Source organism: Mirounga leonina, unplaced genomic scaffold, assembly GCF_011800145.1.
Source record: "Mirounga leonina isolate KUSES-001 unplaced genomic scaffold, KU_Mleo_1.0 Mir_154, whole genome shotgun sequence".
Taxonomy (NCBI): domain Eukaryota; kingdom Metazoa; phylum Chordata; class Mammalia; order Carnivora; family Phocidae; genus Mirounga; species Mirounga leonina.
This window is the reverse complement of record NW_023270389.1, coordinates 40,130,140-40,150,791: the sequence shown is the minus strand read 5'-3', so window position 1 is coordinate 40,150,791 and position 20,652 is coordinate 40,130,140. Positions and strand designations below refer to the sequence as shown.

General features: G+C 37.6%; 1 protein-coding gene across 2 annotated transcripts in view; it reads right to left on the bottom strand.

The window, feature by feature from the left end:
- Window positions 1–9,428: 9,428 nt before the first annotated feature.
- Window positions 9,429–20,652, bottom strand: part of TOR1AIP1 (torsin 1A interacting protein 1) — a 35,308-nt gene continuing 24,084 nt past the window's right edge. The window contains exons 9-12 of one of the 2 annotated variants that reach the window (XM_035010555.1): window positions 20,037–20,105; window positions 14,686–14,730; window positions 14,266–14,322; window positions 9,429–11,841 (exon numbers count right to left, since the gene is read on the bottom strand). In XM_035010555.1, the coding sequence (XP_034866446.1) occupies window positions 11,054–11,841; window positions 14,266–14,322; window positions 14,686–14,730; window positions 20,037–20,105 (959 nt within the window). In that variant the 3' untranslated portion in view covers window positions 9,429–11,053. The remainder of the gene's footprint in view (window positions 11,842–14,265; window positions 14,323–14,685; window positions 14,731–20,036; window positions 20,106–20,652) is intronic. The other variant, XM_035010556.1, reaches the window with a different exon arrangement.

The window sequence follows — 20,652 nt, the reverse complement described above, 5'->3', positions numbered from 1 at the left end:
CCCTCCCACCCCACCCCCCACTCCAGCAACCCTCAGTTTGTTTCCTGAGATTAAGAATTCCTCATATCAGTGAGGTCATATGATCCATGTCTTTCTCTGTTTGACTTATTTCGCTCAACATAATACCCTCCAGTTCCATCCACGTTGTTGCAAATGGCAAGATCTCATTCCTTTTGATGGCTGCATAATATTCCATTGTATCTATATACCACATCTTCTTTATCCATTCATCTGTCGATGGACATCTTGGCTCTTTCCACAGTTTGGCTATTGTGGACATTGCTGCTATAAACATCGGGGTGCACGTACCCTTTCGGATCCCTACTTTTGTATCTTTGGGGTAAATACCCAGTAGTGCAATTGCTGGATCATAAGGTAGCTCTATTTTCAACTTTTTGAGGAACCTCCATACTGTTTTCCAGAGTGGCTGCACCAGCTTGCATTCCCACCAACAGTGTAGGAGGGTTCCCCTTTCTCCGCATCCCCGCCAACATCTGTCGTTTCCTGACTTGTTAATTTTAGCCATTCTGACTGGTGTGAGGTGGTATCTCATTGAGGTTTTGATTTGGATTTCCCTGATGCCAAGCGATATTGAGCACTTTTTCATGTGTCTGTTGGCCATTTGGATGTCTTCTTTGGAAAAATGTCTATTCATGTCTTCTGCCCATTTCTTGATTGGATTCTTTGTTCTTTGGGTGTTGAGTTTGATGAGTTCTTTATACATTTTGGATACTAGCCCTTTATCTGATATGTCATTTGCAAATACCTTCTCCCATTCTGTCAGTTGTCTTTTGGTTTTGTTGACTGTTTCCTTTGCTTTGCAAAAGCTTTTTATCTTGATGAAGTCCCAATAGTTCATTTTTGCCCTTGCTTCCCTTGCCTTTGGCGATGTTTCTAGGAAGAAGTTGCTGTGGCTGAGGTCGAAGAGGTTGCTGCCTGTGTTCTCCTTTAGGATTTTGATGGACTCCTGTCTCACATTGAGGTCTTTCAACCATTTTGAGTCTATTTTTGTGTGTGGTGTAAGGAAATGGTCCAGTTTCATTCTTCTGCATGTGGCTATCCAATTTTCCCAACACCATTTGTTGAAGAGACTGTCTTTTTTCCACTGGACATTCTTTCCTGCTTTGTCGAAGATTAGTTGACCATAGAGTTGAGGGTCCATTTCTGGGCTCTCTATTCTGTTCCATTGATCTATGTGTCTGTTTTTGTGCCAGTACCATACTGTCTTGATGATGACAGCTTTGTAATAGAGCTTGAAGTCCGGAATTGTGATGCCATCAGCGTTGCCTTTCTTTTTCAATATTCCTCTGGCTATGCAGGGTCTTTTCTGGTTCCATACAAATTTTAGGATTATTTGTTCCATTTCTTTGAAAAAAGTGGATGGTATTTTGATGGGGATTGCATTGAATGTGTAGATTGCTCTAGGTAGCATTGACATCTTCACAATATTTGTTCTTCCAATCCATGAGCATGGAACGTTTTTCCATTTCTTTGTGTCTTCCTCAATTTCTTTCATGAGTATTTTATAGTTTTCTGAGTACAGATCCTTTGCCTCTTTGGTTAGGCTTATTCCTAGGTATCTTACGGTTTTGGGTGCAATTGTAAATGGGATCGACTCCTTAATTTCTCTTTCTTCTGTCTTGTTGTTGGTGTATAGGAATGCCACTGATTTCTGTGCATTGATTTTATATCCTGCCACTTTACTGAATTCCTGTATGAGTTCTAGCAGTTTTGGGGTGGAGTCTTTGGGGTTTTCCACATAAAGTATCATATCATCTGCAAAGAGTGAGAGTTTGACTTCTTCTTTGCCAATTTGGATGCCTTTGATTTCTTTTTGTTGTCTGATTGCTGTGGCTAGGACTTCCAATACTATGTTGAATAGCAGTGGTGATAGTGGACATCCCTGCCGTGTTCCTGACCTTAGGGGGAAAGCTCTCAGTTTTTCCCCATTGAGAATGATATTCGCTGTAGGTTTTTCATAGATGGCTTTTATGATATTGAGGTATGTACCCTCTATGCCTATACTCTGAAGAGTTTTGATCAAGAAAGGATGCTGTACTTTGTCAAATGCTTTTTCTGCATCTATTGAGAGGATCATATGATTCTTGTTCTTTCTTTTGTTAATGTATTATATCACATTGATTGATTTGCAGATGTTGAACCAACCTTGCAGCCCAGGGATAAATCCCACTTGGTCGTGGTGAATAATCCTTTTAATGTACTGTTGTATCCTATTGGCTAGCATTTTGGTGAGAATTTTTGCATCCACGTTCATCAAGGATATTAGTCTGTAATTCTCCTTTTGGATGGGGTCTTTGTCTGGTTTTGGGATCAAGGTAATGGTGGCCTCATAAAACGAGTTTGGAAGTTTTCCTTCCATTTCTATTTTTTGGAACAGTTTCAGAAGAATAGGTATTAATTCTTCTTGAAATGTTTGGTAGAATTCCCCTGGGAAGCCATCTGGCCCTGGGCTTTTGTTTTTTGGGAGATTTTTGATGACTGCTTCAATTTCCTTAGTGGTTATAGGTCTGTTCAGGTTTTCTATTTCTTCCTGGTTCAGTTTTGGTAGTTGATACATCTCTAGGAATGCATCCATTTCTTCCAAGTTATCTAATTTGCTGGCATAGAGTTGCTCATAATATGTTCTTATAATTGTTTGTATTTCTTTGGTGTTGGTTGTGATCTCTCCTCTTTCATTCATGATTTTGTTGATTTGGGTCATTTCTCTCTTCTTTTTGATAAGTCTGGCCAGGGGTTTATCAATCTTGTTAATTCTTTCAAAGAACCAGCTCCTAGTTTTGTTGATCTGTTCTACTGTTCTTTTAGTTTCTATTTCATTGATTTCTGCTCTGATCTTTATTATTTCTCTTCTCCTGCTGCGTTTAGGCTTTATTTGCTGTTCTTTCTCCAGCTCCTTTAGGTGTAGGGTTAGGTTGTGTACTTGAGACCTTTCTTGTTTCTTGAGAAAGGCTTGTATTGCTATATACTTTCCTCTTAGGACTGCCTTTGCTGCATCCCAAAGATTTTGAATAGTTGTGTTTTCATTGGTTTCCATGAATTTTTTTAGTTCTTCTTTAATTTCCTGGTTGACCCATTCATTCTTCAGTAGGATGCTCTTTAGCCTCCATGTATTTGAGTTCTTTCCGACTTTCCTCTTGTGATTGAGTTCTAGTTTCAAAGCACTGTGGTCTGAAAATAGGCAGGGAATGATCCCAATCTTTTGGTACTGGTTGAGACCCGATTTATGACCTAGGATGTGATCGATTCTGGAGAATGTTCCATGGGCACTAGAGAAGAATGTGTATTCCGTTGCTTTGGAATGGAATGTTCTGAATATATATGTGAAGTCCATTTGGTCCAGTGTGTCATTTAAAGTCTTTATTTCCTTGTTTATCTTTTGCTTAGACGATCTGTCCATTTCAGTGAGAGAGGTGTTAAAGTCCCCCACTATTATTGTACTGTTGTCGATGTGTTTCTTTGGTTTTGTTATTAATTGCCTTATATAATTGGCTGCTCCCATGTTAGGGACATAGATATTTACAACTGTTAGATCTTCTTGTTGGATAGACCCTTTAAGTAGGATATAGTGTCCTTCCTCATCTCTTATTACAGTCTTTGGTTTAAAATCTAATTTGTCTGATATAAGGATTGCCACCCCAGCTTTCTTTTGGTGTCCATTAGCATGGTAAATGGTTTTCCACCCCCTCACTTTCAATCTGGGGGTGTCTTTGGGTCTAAAATGAGTCTCTTGCAGACAGCATATCGATGGGTCTTGTTTTTTAATCCAATCTGATAGCCTGTGTCTTTTGATTGGGGCATTTAGCCCATTTACATTCAGGGTAACTATTGAAAGATATGAATTTGGTGCCATTGTATTGCCTGTAAGGTGACTGTTACTGTATATTGTCTGTGTTCCTTTCTGGTCTATGTTGCTTTTAGGGTCTCTCTGCTTAGAGGACCCCTTTCAAGATGTCTTGTAGGGCTGGTTTTGTGTTTGCAAATTCCTTTAGTTTTTGTTTGTCCTGGAAGCTTTTTATCTCTCCTTCAATTTTCAATGACAGCGTAGCTGGATATAGTATTCTTGGCTGCATATTTTTCTCATTTAGTGCTCTGAATATATCCTGCCAGTCCTTTCTGGCCTGCCAGGTCTCTGTGGATAGGTCTGTTGCCAATCTAATGTTTCTACCATTGTAGGTTACAGATCTCTTCTCCCGAGCTGCTTTCAGGATTTTCTCTTTGTCTCTGAGACTCGAAAGTTTTACTATTAGATGTCGGGGTGTTGACCTATTTTTATTGATTTTGAGAGGGGTTATCTGTGCTTCCTGGATTTTGATGCCTGTTTCCTTCCCCAAATTAGGGAAGTTCTCTGCTATAATTTGCTCCAATATACCTTCTGCCCCTCTCTCTCTTTCTTCTTCTTCTGGGATCCCAATGATTCTAATGTTGTTTCGTCTTATGGTATCGCTTATCTCTCGAATTCTGCCCTCACGATCCAGTAGTTGTTTATCTCTCTTTTTCTCAGCTTATCTATTTTCCATCATTTGGTCTTCTATATCACTGATTCTCTCTTCTGCCTCATTTATCCTAGCAGTTAGTGCCCCATATTTGATTGCACCTCATTAATAGCCTTTTTGATTTCAACTTGATTAGATTTTAGTTCTTTTACTTCTCCAGAAAGGGTTTCTCTAATAACTTCCATGCTTTTCTCAAGTCCAGCTAGTATCTTTAAAGTGATGATTCTGAACTCTAGATCTGACATCGTACTAATGTCCGTATTGAGTAGGTCCCTGGCAGTCGGTACTACCTCTTGTTCTTTTTGTTGAGGTGATTTTTTCCATCTTGTCATTTTGTGCAGAGGAGAATAGATTAATGAGAGAACAAAATGCTAGCAGGGTAACAACGTCCCCAGAAAATATACTCTAAACAAATCAGAAAAGACCTGAAGCAGTGGGAAAAGAAAGGGAAAGAGAGAAAAAAGAAAAAGAAAAAAAAGAAAAAGATAAAGATAAATAGAAACAAAAACAGAACAAAACAAAACAACAAAAAAACCAGAATGTGATCAAATATGATCAGGCTGGTATATAGATCAGTGCCACACACTAGATTTTGGGTGTATTTTGGTCTGTTAGAAGAAAGTGCCTCCCAAAATTTTAAAGAAAGAAAAACTTATATATGTACAAAAATAAGGGTTGATATGATGAAGGGATGGAATATGACTGTAAAGATGGAAATTATAAAAAATTTTATAAAAGGACTTGATAAGTTGTTTGAAAAAAGAAAGAAGAGGATTTAAAAAAAAGAAAAAAGAAAAAAAAAGGGAGAGAATGTGATCAGGCAGGGGAGTAGGAAAAAACCATATATTAGAGATTTAGGGTATATTTTGATCTGTTAGAAGAAACTATCTCAAAATTTTAAAGAGAGAACAACTTATATATATAAGCTAAAAATATGGGTAACTACTATGAAGGGATAGAATATGAGTAAAAATGAAAAATAAAAAAAAATTTTTTTTTTTAAAAAGGGATTGATAAGATGTTGGTTGAAAAAGGGAAAAAGAAAAATTCAAAAAGAAATAAAAAGACAAAAAAGACAGTTAAAAAAAATTAACTTTAAAAGACTAAAGAATCATGGTAAAAAAGCCGTGAATTCTATGTGCAGTAGTCCCCTAGCGCTGGAGTTCTGCCGTTCTCATTGATTGGTAAACTTGGTCTTGGCCGGCTATTCTCGCTGATCTTCTGGGGAGGGGCCTGTTGCCGTGGTTTCCAAATGTCTCTGCCGGAGGCGGAATTGCCCCGCCCTTGCCCCCTCCTGGCTAAGTAATCTGCTCGGGTTTGCTCTTGGGAGCTTTTGTTCCCTGCAAGCTTTCCGTACAGCTTTGGAGGCGGAGAGTGAAAATGTCGACCTCCCAATCTCCGCCCCGGAGGAGCCGAGAACTCGGGGCCCTGCTCCTCAGTGAGCCCCCAGAGAAAAGCCGTCTGTCACTCCCGTCTCCCCCGTCTCCGGCTGCACCCTGTGCTCACCCGGCCTGTGACCGCGCGTTTCTATCTCTGGCACCCGACCCCGGGTGGAGTCTCCAAACCCAGCAGATCCCTGCGGTGGGCTCCCGAGCCGCTCCTCCCGGGGGAGGAAGGGGAGTGTCCCCGGATATGCCGCTTGTTGGGTCCCTGCTGGAAGAGCAGTGGCCCGACTGTGATGTGGATCACGGTTTATGGCAGCCCTGAGCTGAGAGCCCGCTCCTCTGCTCCGTCTTTGCGGCTGGCTTCCCTGCTCCGATACCTGGGAGCTCTGCCACACTCAGGCACCTCTAGTGTTTCTGTGACCCCAAGGGTCCTGAGACCACACTGTCCAGCGAGGGTTCCACCCCCCGCTTAGCCACTGGAGCAACGTCCCTCAGCAGAGCCGACTTCTAAAAGTTCCGATTTTGTGCTCCGCGGCTCTATCACTTGCCAGAAGCGGCTGACGCTCCCCCGCCATCTATCCTCCCGAATATCACCTCGGATTCACTTCTCTGCACGTCCTACCTTCCAGAAAGTGGTCGCTTTTCTGTTCACAGAGTTGTTGCTATTCTTTTCTTCGATCTCCTGTTGAGTTTGTAGGTGTTCAGAATGGTTTGATCCCTATCCAGCTGAATTCCTGAGAGGAGACGAAATCCAGGTCTCCTACTCCTCCGCCATCTTGCTCCGCCCCCCTCAGTGTCTGAAGATGTTTTTAGTTGTCCCTTAACCCTATCTGCCCACTTGTTGGTCTGACTTCAGGAGAATGCCATTCCCCATTCCCACCCCATGGTCTGTGTTAAAGGAGTGACCTAGGCATCTTTGTTTCATTATATATTCTTTTCAGGGATCATCCATACACTGGATTGAGCCAATCAAATTCATCCTCTTGACGTTGTGAAGTCACAAAGGCGAGGTTACTAAGGTGAAGCAAGCCAGAAGTGGAGAGGCAGAGGGAATGGCAGCTGATCTGTCAATCAACAGTCCTCTCGTTCCCAGTCTCTGGTCTTGGAGGCTGAAAGTCTTTCTTACAACACCCACCCACCCCTCCTTTTCTCTTCTGGTTAGACAGGGTGTTTTACAATCAAACAATTCCTGACTAAATACATGTCTATCTACTTCAGACTGCTAAAAGTCAACAAAGACATACAGAGATAAGAGTTTAGTCTACCACTGTGTACTCAGTATTTGGGGGAGAAGATACAGGGGCTAAATTGAATGAAGAGGTATTTTTAGTAGTACAACCTTTTGAAAAGACCTCTACGAGGTATTTTTCCTAATATTCAATTAACCACACGTTGTCATTTCTACCTAAGTATTTTTTCTTATCCGTCTTCTCTCCACACCTATAGCCATCTCTTATTTGGGACTATACTACCCTCTTAGGCAATATGAGATGTAAGGAAATTTGCTTTTTAAAGAAAACTCCAATTCCAGATCTCAGCGTAAAGACCTCGTGGCCTCCCAGTTTTGTCTCTTACCATTCACCTTGCCCTTGGGGATCCCTCACTAATAATCCTTGCTTCTACAAGAAGTAGAAGTGCCAGTATCCCATGGCATCAGTCCTCTACCTTAAATTACTCATAGCACTACTGAATTGAGGTTGAAGTAGTTATATAGCTTTAGAAAAAGGCTCAGGAATAACAGGGAAAAGCAAGTGAAGTACTAAGATGCAACTTCCCTATTTTAGCAAGTGAAGTACTAAGATGCAACTTCCCTATTTTAGCTAGGTAGTGTGTGCAGTTTTTATTCAGCAAGCATTTAAGCAGTCTGTGGTTACCACTGTGCATATACTGATGACAGTCTCTTGCTCTCAAGAGGCATACAGTAGTGCAGAGTGAGCTGACTGCTCTGTCAGGGGGAATATACGATGAATGAGAGCATAAAAGAGAGCACCTAAATCAGTATTGGGGGAAGGAGACTAGTGAAGGTTTCAGTGAAGTTCTGCCTAAAAAACTGAGCCCTGAAGAGAAAACAAGTAAGAATTAGCAAAGCATAAAATTGGGGAAAGGGAGAGGGCAAGAAAGGAGGAAATATTCCAGACGTGTCTAAGAATGGGCAAAAGACAAGGGTACAATATGTAAACGGTGAGAGGTTGCTGCCTATTTATGCTCAGGTGCAGGCTATCTTCCCTACAATCCCCAAGAACCTGCCTGCAAGCAAACCAGGACTTCTCTGAACCTAGGCCAAAGAGAGAAAGATATTCAAAGCAGGAGTTTCCTTTAAGTCGATGGCAACCTTCTCGGCTTGTTTTCCAGCTCAGGACTTACATCTTCTTTCCAGGTGGCTAATGCCAGTAGAATCCTCTGTAAGATCTTACTCTATGACCTTGATAGAGACAGTATAGCAGAATAGTCCATTATCTGTTCAATAGGACATAAAGGCCACTTTCCAAAGACCTAAGATCAAAGGGAAACTGGATTTTGTATCTTTAGGCATTAACTAATGGCATGAACTATGCCAACAAGTACAGTTCTCTTCATAGAATGAAAATCAAGTTTACTTCCAACCTTTGTTTTGAGAATTGGAGGTTTAGAAAACTTCCCTAAAGATAATATAAGAAAGTCATTAAAGGAAGGGAAGCAAATTAAGTTTCTAGAAATCTGTAAGACCAGTACTGTGTTGTGGTTTTCCCTAGGCCAGTGTTGCCCCCCAAAGTCACAATGTGCCTGATTTCTAGAAACCCTAGCTCCTACTTTCAAGCTGATGACTTATTAAATTTTCCCTTCCAAAAGGGTAATAACATAAACCGAAAATAGAATGTTTTAGGCAGCATCAAAAATACAGATGTTCTCAGGGTGCCTGGGTGGCTCAGTTGGTTAAGCGTCCAATTCTTAATCTCAGCTCAGGTCTTGATCTCAGGGTTCTGAGTTCAAGCCTGACATTGGGCTCCACGCTGGGCATGGAGTCTAGTTAATGAATAGATAAGTACGTACATAAATACATACATACATACATAAATTAAGTATAGATAGATGTTCTTGAGCATACATGCTCAGTGGCAACAAATACTGGTTCTTGGAGGGCAAAAAATCTTACTCTTCTTATGTATAAAGGACAAAAATATAGTCCATAAACAGATATATAGTATATGTGTGGTATTAGAATTTTAAGGGGGTAGACAATTAGTAAAAAAGTTATCTAAAAAGGCTCTTTAGCAAGGTGAGAAGGAAAAATTTGAGAAACACTGCTGTAGATACTTTTGCCAAGTCAGGAAAACCTAAGTTAATCCCAATATAGTGGTAATTCAAATACCAGCATGAAACAGAAAACCATGGTGATTATATTTTTAAACAATGTATTTGTGAAAGGCTCCAGTCCTTTGGCCTTTTTTTCTCTTAGCAGAAGTTACTAAAATTGTTCAAGTGTAAAGAAAACGCTAGGATTAACTGGAAAAAAAAAAGGTTTATGAATCATTAAGTTTACAACACAGAGTACAAATCAAGAAAGTAAATTTATTTAAATTACTAAAATAGCTTCTAAAGTCATTTACAGATCAGCTGCTACAATTATTTTTTCCTGAAAGATATAAGTAACATTAATTTCTTTAAAATTATTTTGGTCAGCGAAACACTTAATAAAAACATTTGTTTCTCCATATAATATATGTGTATAAAATAAGCCTTTTCAAAAACTCTTGTTTTAGAATCCTCTATAAATCAGATGGCCTGACTTGTGACAGTCAGGAGCAAATTTCAATAAAGGGTATAAATTTATGAACAGTGGTTGTTCCAGTTGGAAGAAACCAGACCACACTCCACTACCAGGCATGGGATCCTCAAAAGGTAAATCGTAAAGCCAATGACTGCCTCTTTTATTCTAAAAACTGTATTTTCATTTAAAAACAAAACATGGTAGATCCGGAATCTTAAGATTTTAAGGAAAACAACGCAGGCAACAGATTTTGAGAAAGCTCAGTTACAGAAGCAAAGTGACACCTGAAATGCAACAGGAGTACAGGAATGCACAATAGTACATTTCAACATTCTTCACATATGGTCAAGTTCATTTTCTTTTGGCTTGAGGCACTCTTAATAAAATTTATCACGTGCATAGTAAATCTTTACATTTGTCGTAAGAGTGTCATTAAAGGACTTAAGACTGCACGCAGAAAACCAAATCCTTCTTCGACAGTCCAGGACAGACAGTCCTGGCTGACTGATGGTTTACCAATTCCTGCAACTATATTTTCTGAATTCAAAACAAAGGCTTCAGGATATGTCCAAAATAAAATGCTCTGAATTGACCACACCCTTCAGAGTCAAATGAACAAATACGCTAAACCTTGTAATATACATGCTTCAAAATCCTTGGGAGGACCAAAAATTTCTTAAAGGAAAAAAAGGACATGTGAAAAACAAACCCCAACAGAATTCACTGAGAATGGAGTTCATATGGCTATGCCTGAGTGACCGACCTAAGTCTCAGTGGCTTATTTTAAATTTCATCTTGAAGACTTTTTTTCTCCCTTTCCTTCCTTATTCCACAATTTCTCTTTTCCCTAGCCCCCTTCTCCCGACCTCCAAAAACAAAGGAAAAAAAAATCCAAACACACACTCAGGTGACCTTTCATTACTCTTATTCCTATGAGGGGAAGCTGACTAAGGAACTCGCACCTAAATGATGTAAAAGAGAACAAAATGGGAAAACCCACAGTTGCATTTAGAGAGCTGCCTTACTAATAGCAAACTCTGTGAAAAATCTAACTTAAAAAATTGAGAGGATTCATAGGAAGGAGCCCAATCCCCCCCAACCTGGTCTGGTCATACCATAGCAATAATGTTTCAACCCCGAATCTAAACAGATCCTCTATGGGACTGCATATAATTTATACTCCTCAGAGATCATTAACACAGATCTCAATGGAAACAGGGAAAGGATTCTCTCAAGTAACAGATACTTAGGTTGAATAAATGATTTAGATGTTCTATGTTTAGATAAGAACTTAATTTCCTTTAAAAGAAACCAGTTCTTTCAAAAAGAGCTCTGAATCCCGTCTCTGGCTAGAAAGTCTGAAAAATTCTCAGAACTTGAGACATGATTTTGTCGTCTGTCACCCTTTATAAGCAGATGCCACTTTTCAGGGCATTTTCAGGTTGGACAGGCAGGACCAAGTGAGAAATACGGCTCCAGAGCCCACTCAACTTGTCTGGGTCCATATGTTTGCTGGAGTTGGGTGTGTCAGAGTTGATGAACTTGACTTTGAGGAAATCTCTCACTTTTTCTTCAATTTCCTTTAGGCCTAGACTGGTTCCCAGTGTCTCTTCCTCCAACAAGACAGTCAGGACTAGGGCTACGTCTTTGAAGGCTGCATTTTCATGGTCACAATATTTGTAGAAGATCAAAGTAGAGCCTGCAGGCAGGGACTCAAAGCGGTGTACCACAGCGGCATTCTGGCCATTCTTGAATCCATTGCTCAGTTCCCAATCTACCTCTTGTTTGACAGTATCACTGTCTTGAGTAGCTTTGCCCGCCCCATCAATCCGGATGGCACGGACGCTCCGGAAAGAAGAGTAGGCGTCAGCAATTTGTTCACTCAGACACCTGAGCACTTCTTCAGCATCCCGAGCAGCGGCGAGCAGCAAGATAGCAGGCTGAGGCCGAGGTTGGGAGCTATTAAGATGTTTCTCCAGGAATGTAAGGCTCCTTTTCCACAGCTTCTCATCTTGACCTTGATACTTAGTCATTAGTTGTCTCATCTGGTTCTGGAACTCTTGAACAGCAGTGGTTTCTACCTCAGGATTACGAGGGAACAAAAAACTCCCAACAGCCAATGAAACTATGAGTATAATAGATAGCCACCACCACATCTTGATAAAAGATGCACTTTTGGGTTGTCCAGTCACTTCTGCTCAGGACAAAAAAAAAAGACAGATTCAAATACCATTTTCTTAGATTCAAGGACAAGTGACTTTTAAAATCAGTATTAATCTTCACAAACATTAGATAAAAGAGGAAGGAATTTAAAGAATGGAGCTGGTAACTTACTTTCTTAAAGAAATGTTCATCACATGTATTTAAGAAAATCTCACACCCATAGGTTTTAGGTGTATTATAAGTATGCATGTGTCTCTTCAATGTCAAAATGATAAAAAGCCTTAGAGCAAAAAGTAGAATTCAAAGATATGAAGTGGCATAAGCAAGTCAGAAATAATATAATTTATAAAGCAAAACTATTATTACTACTGTTAATATGTGGGAGGCAAACAATAATAAAAGTCACTTGATAAAATATTTTTAAATTTAGACACTCAGAATTCATACAGCTTATTACCCAAGGTGGAATGTTTCTGAAGTATGTAAAGGGATTGAAAAAGGATGCACTGTAAGTTGAACATCTTCCATATATTATAATAGCTAGCTGTCCCTTTAATTGCACTGATGCCCACCTTTTGTGGAATGCAAGTTAATACCAGTAAAATTGAGTATGCATTTCATCCCTAATTATTACTGGCAATAATGATACCAATTTACATTTATCTAGTGCTTTTCAGTTTACAAGCACGTTGTCACATACCACTTCATTTAATAGGATAGCAACAATAATACTTTTACACCTTCTATTTTATTTGTACTATGGACCTTTTAGAGCAATAGTTCTCAAAGTGTAATTGCTGGGTACCTCAGGATCCGTCCAAGAGGGTCCTTGAGGTTAAAGCTAGTCTCTTAACACTAGGATGTTATCTAACTTTTCCCAGCATGTTGACATTTGCATTGATGGTGCAAAGCCACAGTGGGAAAAATAAATGATACCTTAGCATGGACCACAGGGCAGTGCTAATGTAGTCTTTGTATTCACAGCCATGCATTTAAGGCTACTAGTGAAACTGTTGCATAAAGCAGTTAAAATTATTCACCTTATTAAAATTCAACCCTTGAGTACAAATCCAATAGAGTATATGAAGAACTGAGAAATATACATAAAGCACTTCTGATACCTAGCACAGTACAGTTTTCTCAAGGAAAGGAATTTTGTGCAACTCAGTTGAGCTGAACTAGTACTTTTAAGAACAAGTGACAAACTATGGTTAGACTTGAGTATTTGGCAGACATTTTCTTGAAAATGAACAAAGTGAGTCTGTGTTTCTAGGAAAACAACTGACAATATTTGTTGCCAATTATAAAATTCATGGTTTAAAGTGAAAATTAGGATTGTGGAAATACTGTATCTGCCACTATAAGCTTGACAGCTCCTGAATCCTTAAAGACTTTTTGTCTTGAGATTAGTGGTGATATTAACAAATGTGATCTTTTTATACTGTATTAGAAATGTGTCAAAATTTGGAAGATCTACATAACTTAGTGAACCTTTATTTTCCAAATGATCAGTGCATGATATTCCATTCAAAGTACAAGAAAGACCAATGGATTTGAATGTAATAGAACAAAAAAGTTCATTAATTTGGTTTCAGATCTCACATTTTAAGTAACTTGTTGAGTTTTGGACAGTATCAAAAGAGAATATCCAAAATTATCTTTAGACTATTAAAAAAATCTATATTATCTGTATAAAGCTGGATTTTTGTATATACTACAACCAAAACAATATATTGTAACAGATTGAATACAGAAGCAGATGAGAATCCAGCTCTATTTTATTAAGCCAGACATTAAAGAGACTAGAAAATATAAGCAATTTGTCACTATTCTTACTAAATTTTTAAAAAATAAATAGGTATTTTTAAAATGTTTCAATTTTAATTTCTAGGTAAACATGGATAGGTATAGCCATATTAAAAAAAAAAACAACAATGCTCTTTTAGGTACTAATTTTGCTAGTAGAAAGTGGTATTGAGACCAAAGTGAGAGTTACTGTGAAGTTATTTTCTTAGTACTCATTTGGGATAATAAACAGGCTTAGAGAATTAAAAAAGCTTGCTGCAAGGCTGTAACAGAAGGTTAAGTGGTCCAATCTAATCTAAATACAGGTCTGTGGATTCTAAAACCCACAGTAAACATATTACATCATGCTATGTGCCATCTTTCTTTTGACTCAGCAAGGTTCACCTGGTTATTGGTATTAGTAGTTCTGCTTATTAACTTTTACTTTTGGTCTTATGGCTAATTAAGTGACGGGGAAAACCAGATGTTGTTTCATACAGTTTGTCCTTAAAGAATTTCACTGCTAGTAAAATATATACTTTTTCCTCTTAAGTGCTTAAAATACAATTTTTCAAATAGCATTGTTTATTTGTGGTCAAAAAAATTTAAAACAATTATGAATGACCAATTTTAGAAACTCACTTAATAAAAACTGAACAGACAAACTTACGTTGGCTGGAGGTTGATGGAGACCAGTTTCCAAGCTCTGATTTCTGACTGCTGTCATCTAATGATAGGAGTAATAAAGACTATCAATTTATGGTTCATACTTTAAGTATTTCCAACACAGAAAGAAAATACAAATTCCACCAAGAGAATATAAGGCAGAAATCAGCCAGAAATAGAAGAAAAAGTAAAAGATCTAAGTGCCCATTAGACTGACAGCTCCTTGAGACTTAAGAGTTATTTCTTTCATAATTATTCACAGCATGCCATGGGGTCTAGTATAAAGCATACTCTTAATACATTTGTTTTGTGAGAAAGCCTTAAAGTATTTGACCCAAATTGTTTAATGGAACTAGTGAAACTTACGGCACAAAGTTAAGAGAAGAAAGTAAGCACAACTAAAAGAAAAGAAAACATGTTATACCATCGGAAAAACTGCCATATATTGAACTCTTGCTTGGTGATGATGCTGTAAGAGGGAAAAAAGGACAAAATATGGATTATGGATTACGGAGCTACCTGGCTAAGGGGTTTTAAGGTAAAATGTAATCCTATTCTCTACCTCAGACTGATACAAATATTTACTCTGGTGCCCTCTGATCATTTCAAATATCAGTAATATTTTTTTAAATTATATTAAAAACTCTTCACCATTTTTATTAATAGACAATTCTGTTTTATTTAGGTTTGTGGTTAAACCACAGATTTCAAAAATAATTTTCTCTCATGAATCCACCAAGTCTCTATTTCTATCATTATTTTAGCAAACAAAAACTATCCCAACTCTTTACTTTTCCCCTCCATCCTTCTTGGCATGACCACAGATTTTACTATAAAAGAAAGAAGAAAATGGAAGGACAGGGTTCAGAAGGTGGAGAGGCTGAATTACTAATTCGTATGACCTACTTTTACCAATTCTGCCATCTATTATTTGCCTGGAGTTTTATAACTTACGTATCTATAAATGACCTTCCTGGTGTTTAGCAAGAGCTTTCATTTGAGAAACACTGGACTAAACTAGAGGTATAAAATTAGCACTGCTAAGATATAAAAATAGTCTTATTTTTGGTCATATGACAAAAAAACCCTCAAATGAAACAAAATGACATCAACCTTCATTCTAAAGGCATATTGTTTTACAATTACTGCTTTAGCCTAGGAAATTACATTATTTAGAAACTTCTAAGTTAGGTCACCAAAGTTAACATGTATATTACTAAAACAAACAAATTCCATCAAATGATGTTTATCTTGAATACTTTATGGTTGCAAAGATCAAATGAAATAATATATGATATTATAATAATACATTAACTATAATAATATAAAACTATAATATGGTAATTATTATATAAAAAGATCAAATGAGGTAATTTTTTATACAACACCTAACTACAATATATAACTATAATAATATATACTATACTTATCATATAACATTAGTTATACAGTTATTATGTAACAAATATAATATTTACATAACTCAGAAAACATTTTAAATTTTAAAATTAAGAAAATAATCCCATTTACAATAGTATCAAAAAGAATAAGATATTTAGGAATAAACTTAACCAAGGAGGTGAAAGACTTGTACACTGAAAACTATAAAACACCAATAAAAAATTAAACCAGACACAACTAAATGGAAAGATACCCACATTCATGGACTGGAGAATTAATATTCTTATAATGTCTATACTACCCAAAGCCATCTACAGATTCAGTACAATCCCAATCAAAACTCCAATGGCATTTTTTACAGAAATAGAAAACAATCCTAAAATTTGTATGGAAACACAGATTCCGTAAGATTCCAAATAGTCAAAGAAACTTTGAATAAGAAGAACAAAGCTGGGGGCATCACACTTCCTGACTTCAAAATACTTTATAAAGCTAGAGTAATCAAAACAGTATGGTACTGGCATAAAAAAAGACATAGAGACCAAGAGAAGAGAACAGAGCTCAGAAATAAATCCATGCAGATACGGTCAGCTGATCTCTAACAAGGGTACCAAGAAAAAACAATGGGGAAAGGACAGTATCCTGAATAAATGGTGCTGGGAAAACTGGATATCCACAAGCAAAAAAATGAAATTGGACTCACACCATACACAAAAAATCAAAATGGATTAAAGACTTAAACATAAGAACCAAAAGTATAGGGGGCGCCTTGATGGCTCAGTTGAGGAGGATGTGACAATTGATTTTGGGGTCATGAGTTCGAGCCCCATGTTGGGTGTGGAGATTACTTAAATAAATAAAACTAAAAAAAAAAAAAAAAAGAACCCAAACCATAAAACTCCCAGAAAAAAAACAGGGAAAAAGCTTCCTGATACTGGTCTTGGCAATGATTTCCCATATATGACACCAAAAACACAGGCAACAAAAGCAAAAATAGACCATGGGATTATAGCACACTTAAAAAACATGATGAGCTACATGATCAAAATCATAGTAAGATTCACCTCACACCTCTTAAGATGGCTATTATCCAAAAAACCAGAGCAAGTTATGTACAGAGGATGTAGAGAAAAGGGAACCCTTGTACACTGTAGGTAGGAATTTAAATTGCTATAGCCACTATGGAAAAGAGTATGAAGGCTCCTCAGAAACTGAAGAATGAAACTACCATATGATCCAGCAATCCCACTTTTGGATATATACCCAAAGGAAATGAAATTAAGATCTTGAAGAGATATCCGTGTGCCCATGTTCACTGCAGTAATATTCACAATAGCCAAGACATGGAAGCAACCTAAATGTCCAGTAATGGACAAATGGATAAAAAAAATGTGGCATATACAGTTAATCCTTGAACAATATAGGTTTGAACTGTGCAGGTCCACTTATATGTGGATTTTTTTTAAAAAAGATTTTATTTATTTATTTGAAAGAGAGAGACAGCAACAGAGAGTACAAGCAGGGAGGAGAGGGAGAAGCAGGCTCCCTGCTAAGTAGGGAGCCCAATGTGGGGCTCGATCCCAGGACCCTGGGATCATGACCTGAGCCCAAGGCAACGCTTAACTGACTGAGCCACCAGGCGCCCCTATATGTGAATTTTTAAAAATAAATACATTGGAAAATTTTTTAAGATTTGCAACAATTTGAAAAAACTCAGTCGAATTGCATAGCCTAGAAATATTTTAAAATATTAAGAAAAAGATATTTCATGAATGCATAAAATATATGTAGATACTATTCTATCATTTGCTACCATAAAATACACACAAACTACAAAAAGTTAAAATTTATCAGTTTACACACAGACTGTACATGGTGCCATTCGCAGCTGAAAGAAATGTAAACAAACATAAAGATGCAGTATTAAATAATAATAGCATAAAATTAATGGTAGTACATACTTTAACAATGCCATAGTTGTTGCAGAAAGAGCCATCAAACCCAAAACAATAATTCCTGCTGGAGAAAACTGTGTCCAGATGTGTATGACCTCACAGGATTTACAAAACAGCCAATCAAAGAAATCATGAAAGAGATCATGATTATAGCAAAAAAGGTAGGGGATGAAGGGTTTCAAGATATGGATCTTAGATTTCAAGATATACTAAAAAGCTGTAGTAATCAAAACAGTATGGTACTGACACAAAAACAGACACAGATCAACAGAACAGAATAAAGAGCCTGGAAATAAACTCATGATTATATATAGTCAATCTTCGACAAAGGAGGCAAGAATATGCAATGGGAAAAAGTCTCTTCAACAAACAAGTGTTGGGAAAACTGGACAGCTACATGCAAAAGAATAAAACTGGACCACTTTCTTACCATATACAAAAATAAGTTCAAAATGAATTAAGGACCTAAATGTAAGAGCTGACACCATAAAACTCCTAAGAAAGAGCACAGGCAGTAATGTCTCTGACATCGGCCGTAGCAACATTTTTTCTAGATAGGTCTCCTGAGGCAAGGGAAACAAAAGCAAAAATAAATTATTGGGACTCCACCAAAATAAAAAGCTTCCGCACAGCAAAGGAAATCATTAACAAACTAAAAAACAAACTAAAAGACAGAATAAGGGAAAATATTTGCAAATGACATATTTGATAAAGGATTAGTATCCAAAATAGAGAAAGAACTTCTACAACTCAACACACAAAAACAAATAATCCAACTAAAAATGGGAGACATGACCTAGATATTTTTTTTTTTAAGATTTTATTTATTTATTTGAGAGAGAGAATGAGATAGAGAGAGCATGAGAGGGGAGATGGTCAGAGGGAGAAGCAGACTCCCTGCTGAGCAGGGAGCCCGATGCGGGACTCGATCCCGGGACTCCAGGATCATGACCTGAGCCGAAGGCAGCCGCCTAACCAACTGAGCCACCCAGGCGCCCCTGACCTAGATATTTCTATAGAGAGACACACAGATGGCAAACAGACACATGAAAAGATGCTCAGTATTTTTTAGAGAAAGAGAGAGAGGGAGGGAGAGAGAGGGGGCGGGGAGGAGCAGAGGGAGAGAGAGAAGCAGGCTCCACACCCAGCATGGAGCCTGACATGGGGCTTGATCTCACAACCCTGAGATCATGACCTGAGCCGAACAGTCAGACACTTAACGAGCCACTTAGGTGCCCCATAGGTTTTAATTTTTGATACTTGCTATAAACATAACCCTAGTAAGCTAAATAATGAATATTTGCCTTCCTAATTATAATATGTCAGAAAGAGCAAACTGTAAGAAGAAATGGTTTTCTGATAGCAAGGTACATACAACAATAAGGAATGACAGTCAACAATAAAGCAAGGATAGAATGTTATTTCAGTTTTAGACAGCTGAAGAACTCACATGTGGGATAAAACTTCACTAGTGGGAAAGAATGAATTGTGACCATCACTACTTTGCTGATGGAAAAACAAAGCCACAGAGGTTCGTTTACCACAAGGTAATCTTGTCCTATTACAGTTCATCATTTCCTTTTCTTTTCTTTTTTTGTTAAGATTTTATTTTTAAGTAATCTCTACATCCAACATGGGGCTTGATCTCGCAACCCCGAGATCAAGAGTCACACACTCTACCGACTGAGCCAGCCAGGCGCCCCCCTATAGTTAGTTATTTCTTGAGCAAGAGATATGTGATGGGGATTTTTATATTATCTAAATAAAAGTAAGGGAGTACCTAATGACTTTGAGATTTATTGTGATTAGATGAATAAAGAAGGATAAAAGGTTAAGGGTGACTTAGTTTTTTTTTTTTACACAGTCAAGATTTAATGTGGACACAACTACAGAAATTATGACAGACACTGAATTCAAAGCATTATTATTTCATCACATCTATCTATGGTATTTCTCAAATTCTGTGACATTTAATCCATCCTAAACCTAAACATGAATATACTACTTGTAGGTTTCAACCTTTATTACTTAATATAATGGGCAGGCAGAGTTACTCTAAGTGGTTATTTAAAAAAAGTAAACAAAATCCGCTACAAATAAAAAACAGGTGCTGTCAAGAGAGTAGAATTTCATGATCATGTACAGATTGGACTGCTGCTAGATAGAGCTGACAATTTGTTAAGTCTAGACCCATCATCCGCAGGCTTTCTCACACCACTATTTACACTTTACATCCAGACCATCTCCTGCTCCTCCAAGCAGATGGAAATAACTAGTAATCACAGCTGTTCTTTATTAATGAAATTATAGTCTAAATGTCTATCTGAAGAACTAAATATTTTTGTATGTTGAACAATAAAGAAAAACAGCAAATAAACTTAAAATTACTTCAATAATAGGTAGAGATTTATCAACTTACTTTGCATCCTAGCCCTTGTTCTTGTGGTTTGTTCAAACCATTCCTGAGGTTTTTTTTGATATCCCGAGCCTGAAGCAAATACATATATCAAAATATCATTTCACATACTTTGAAAATGTATACCATACAAATTTACAAGGTAAATTTATCAGAAAGGCAAAACAAATTTGGGGAGGAAAACAACAAAAGCAACAGGTTCAGATGTAAAAGATAATGTTAAAGGATCATACCAGTGAAGGATGAACCACTACTTACAGCAAAATAGGCAGCAAATAAATATATAATCACCTAATAGACAAAACTATGTACAAGTCCTTTGTTCTGGTCTGAGAATGACTGAATTCAATAATATTTGAACTTGATTTCAATATTAAGAAGAAAAAAGTTAACCTTTTTTTTTTTTTTTTAAGATTATTCACTCGAGACACAGAGATAAGAGAGAGAGAGAGAGAGAGAGAGCATGAGCAGGGAGAGAGGCAGAGGGAGAGGGAGAAGCAGGCTCCCTGCTGAGCCAGGAGACTGACGCAGGCCTCAATCCCAGGACCCCGGGATCACGACCGGAGCTGAAGGCAGACACCCAAACCATTTGAGCCACCCAGGCGCCCAACCATTTATT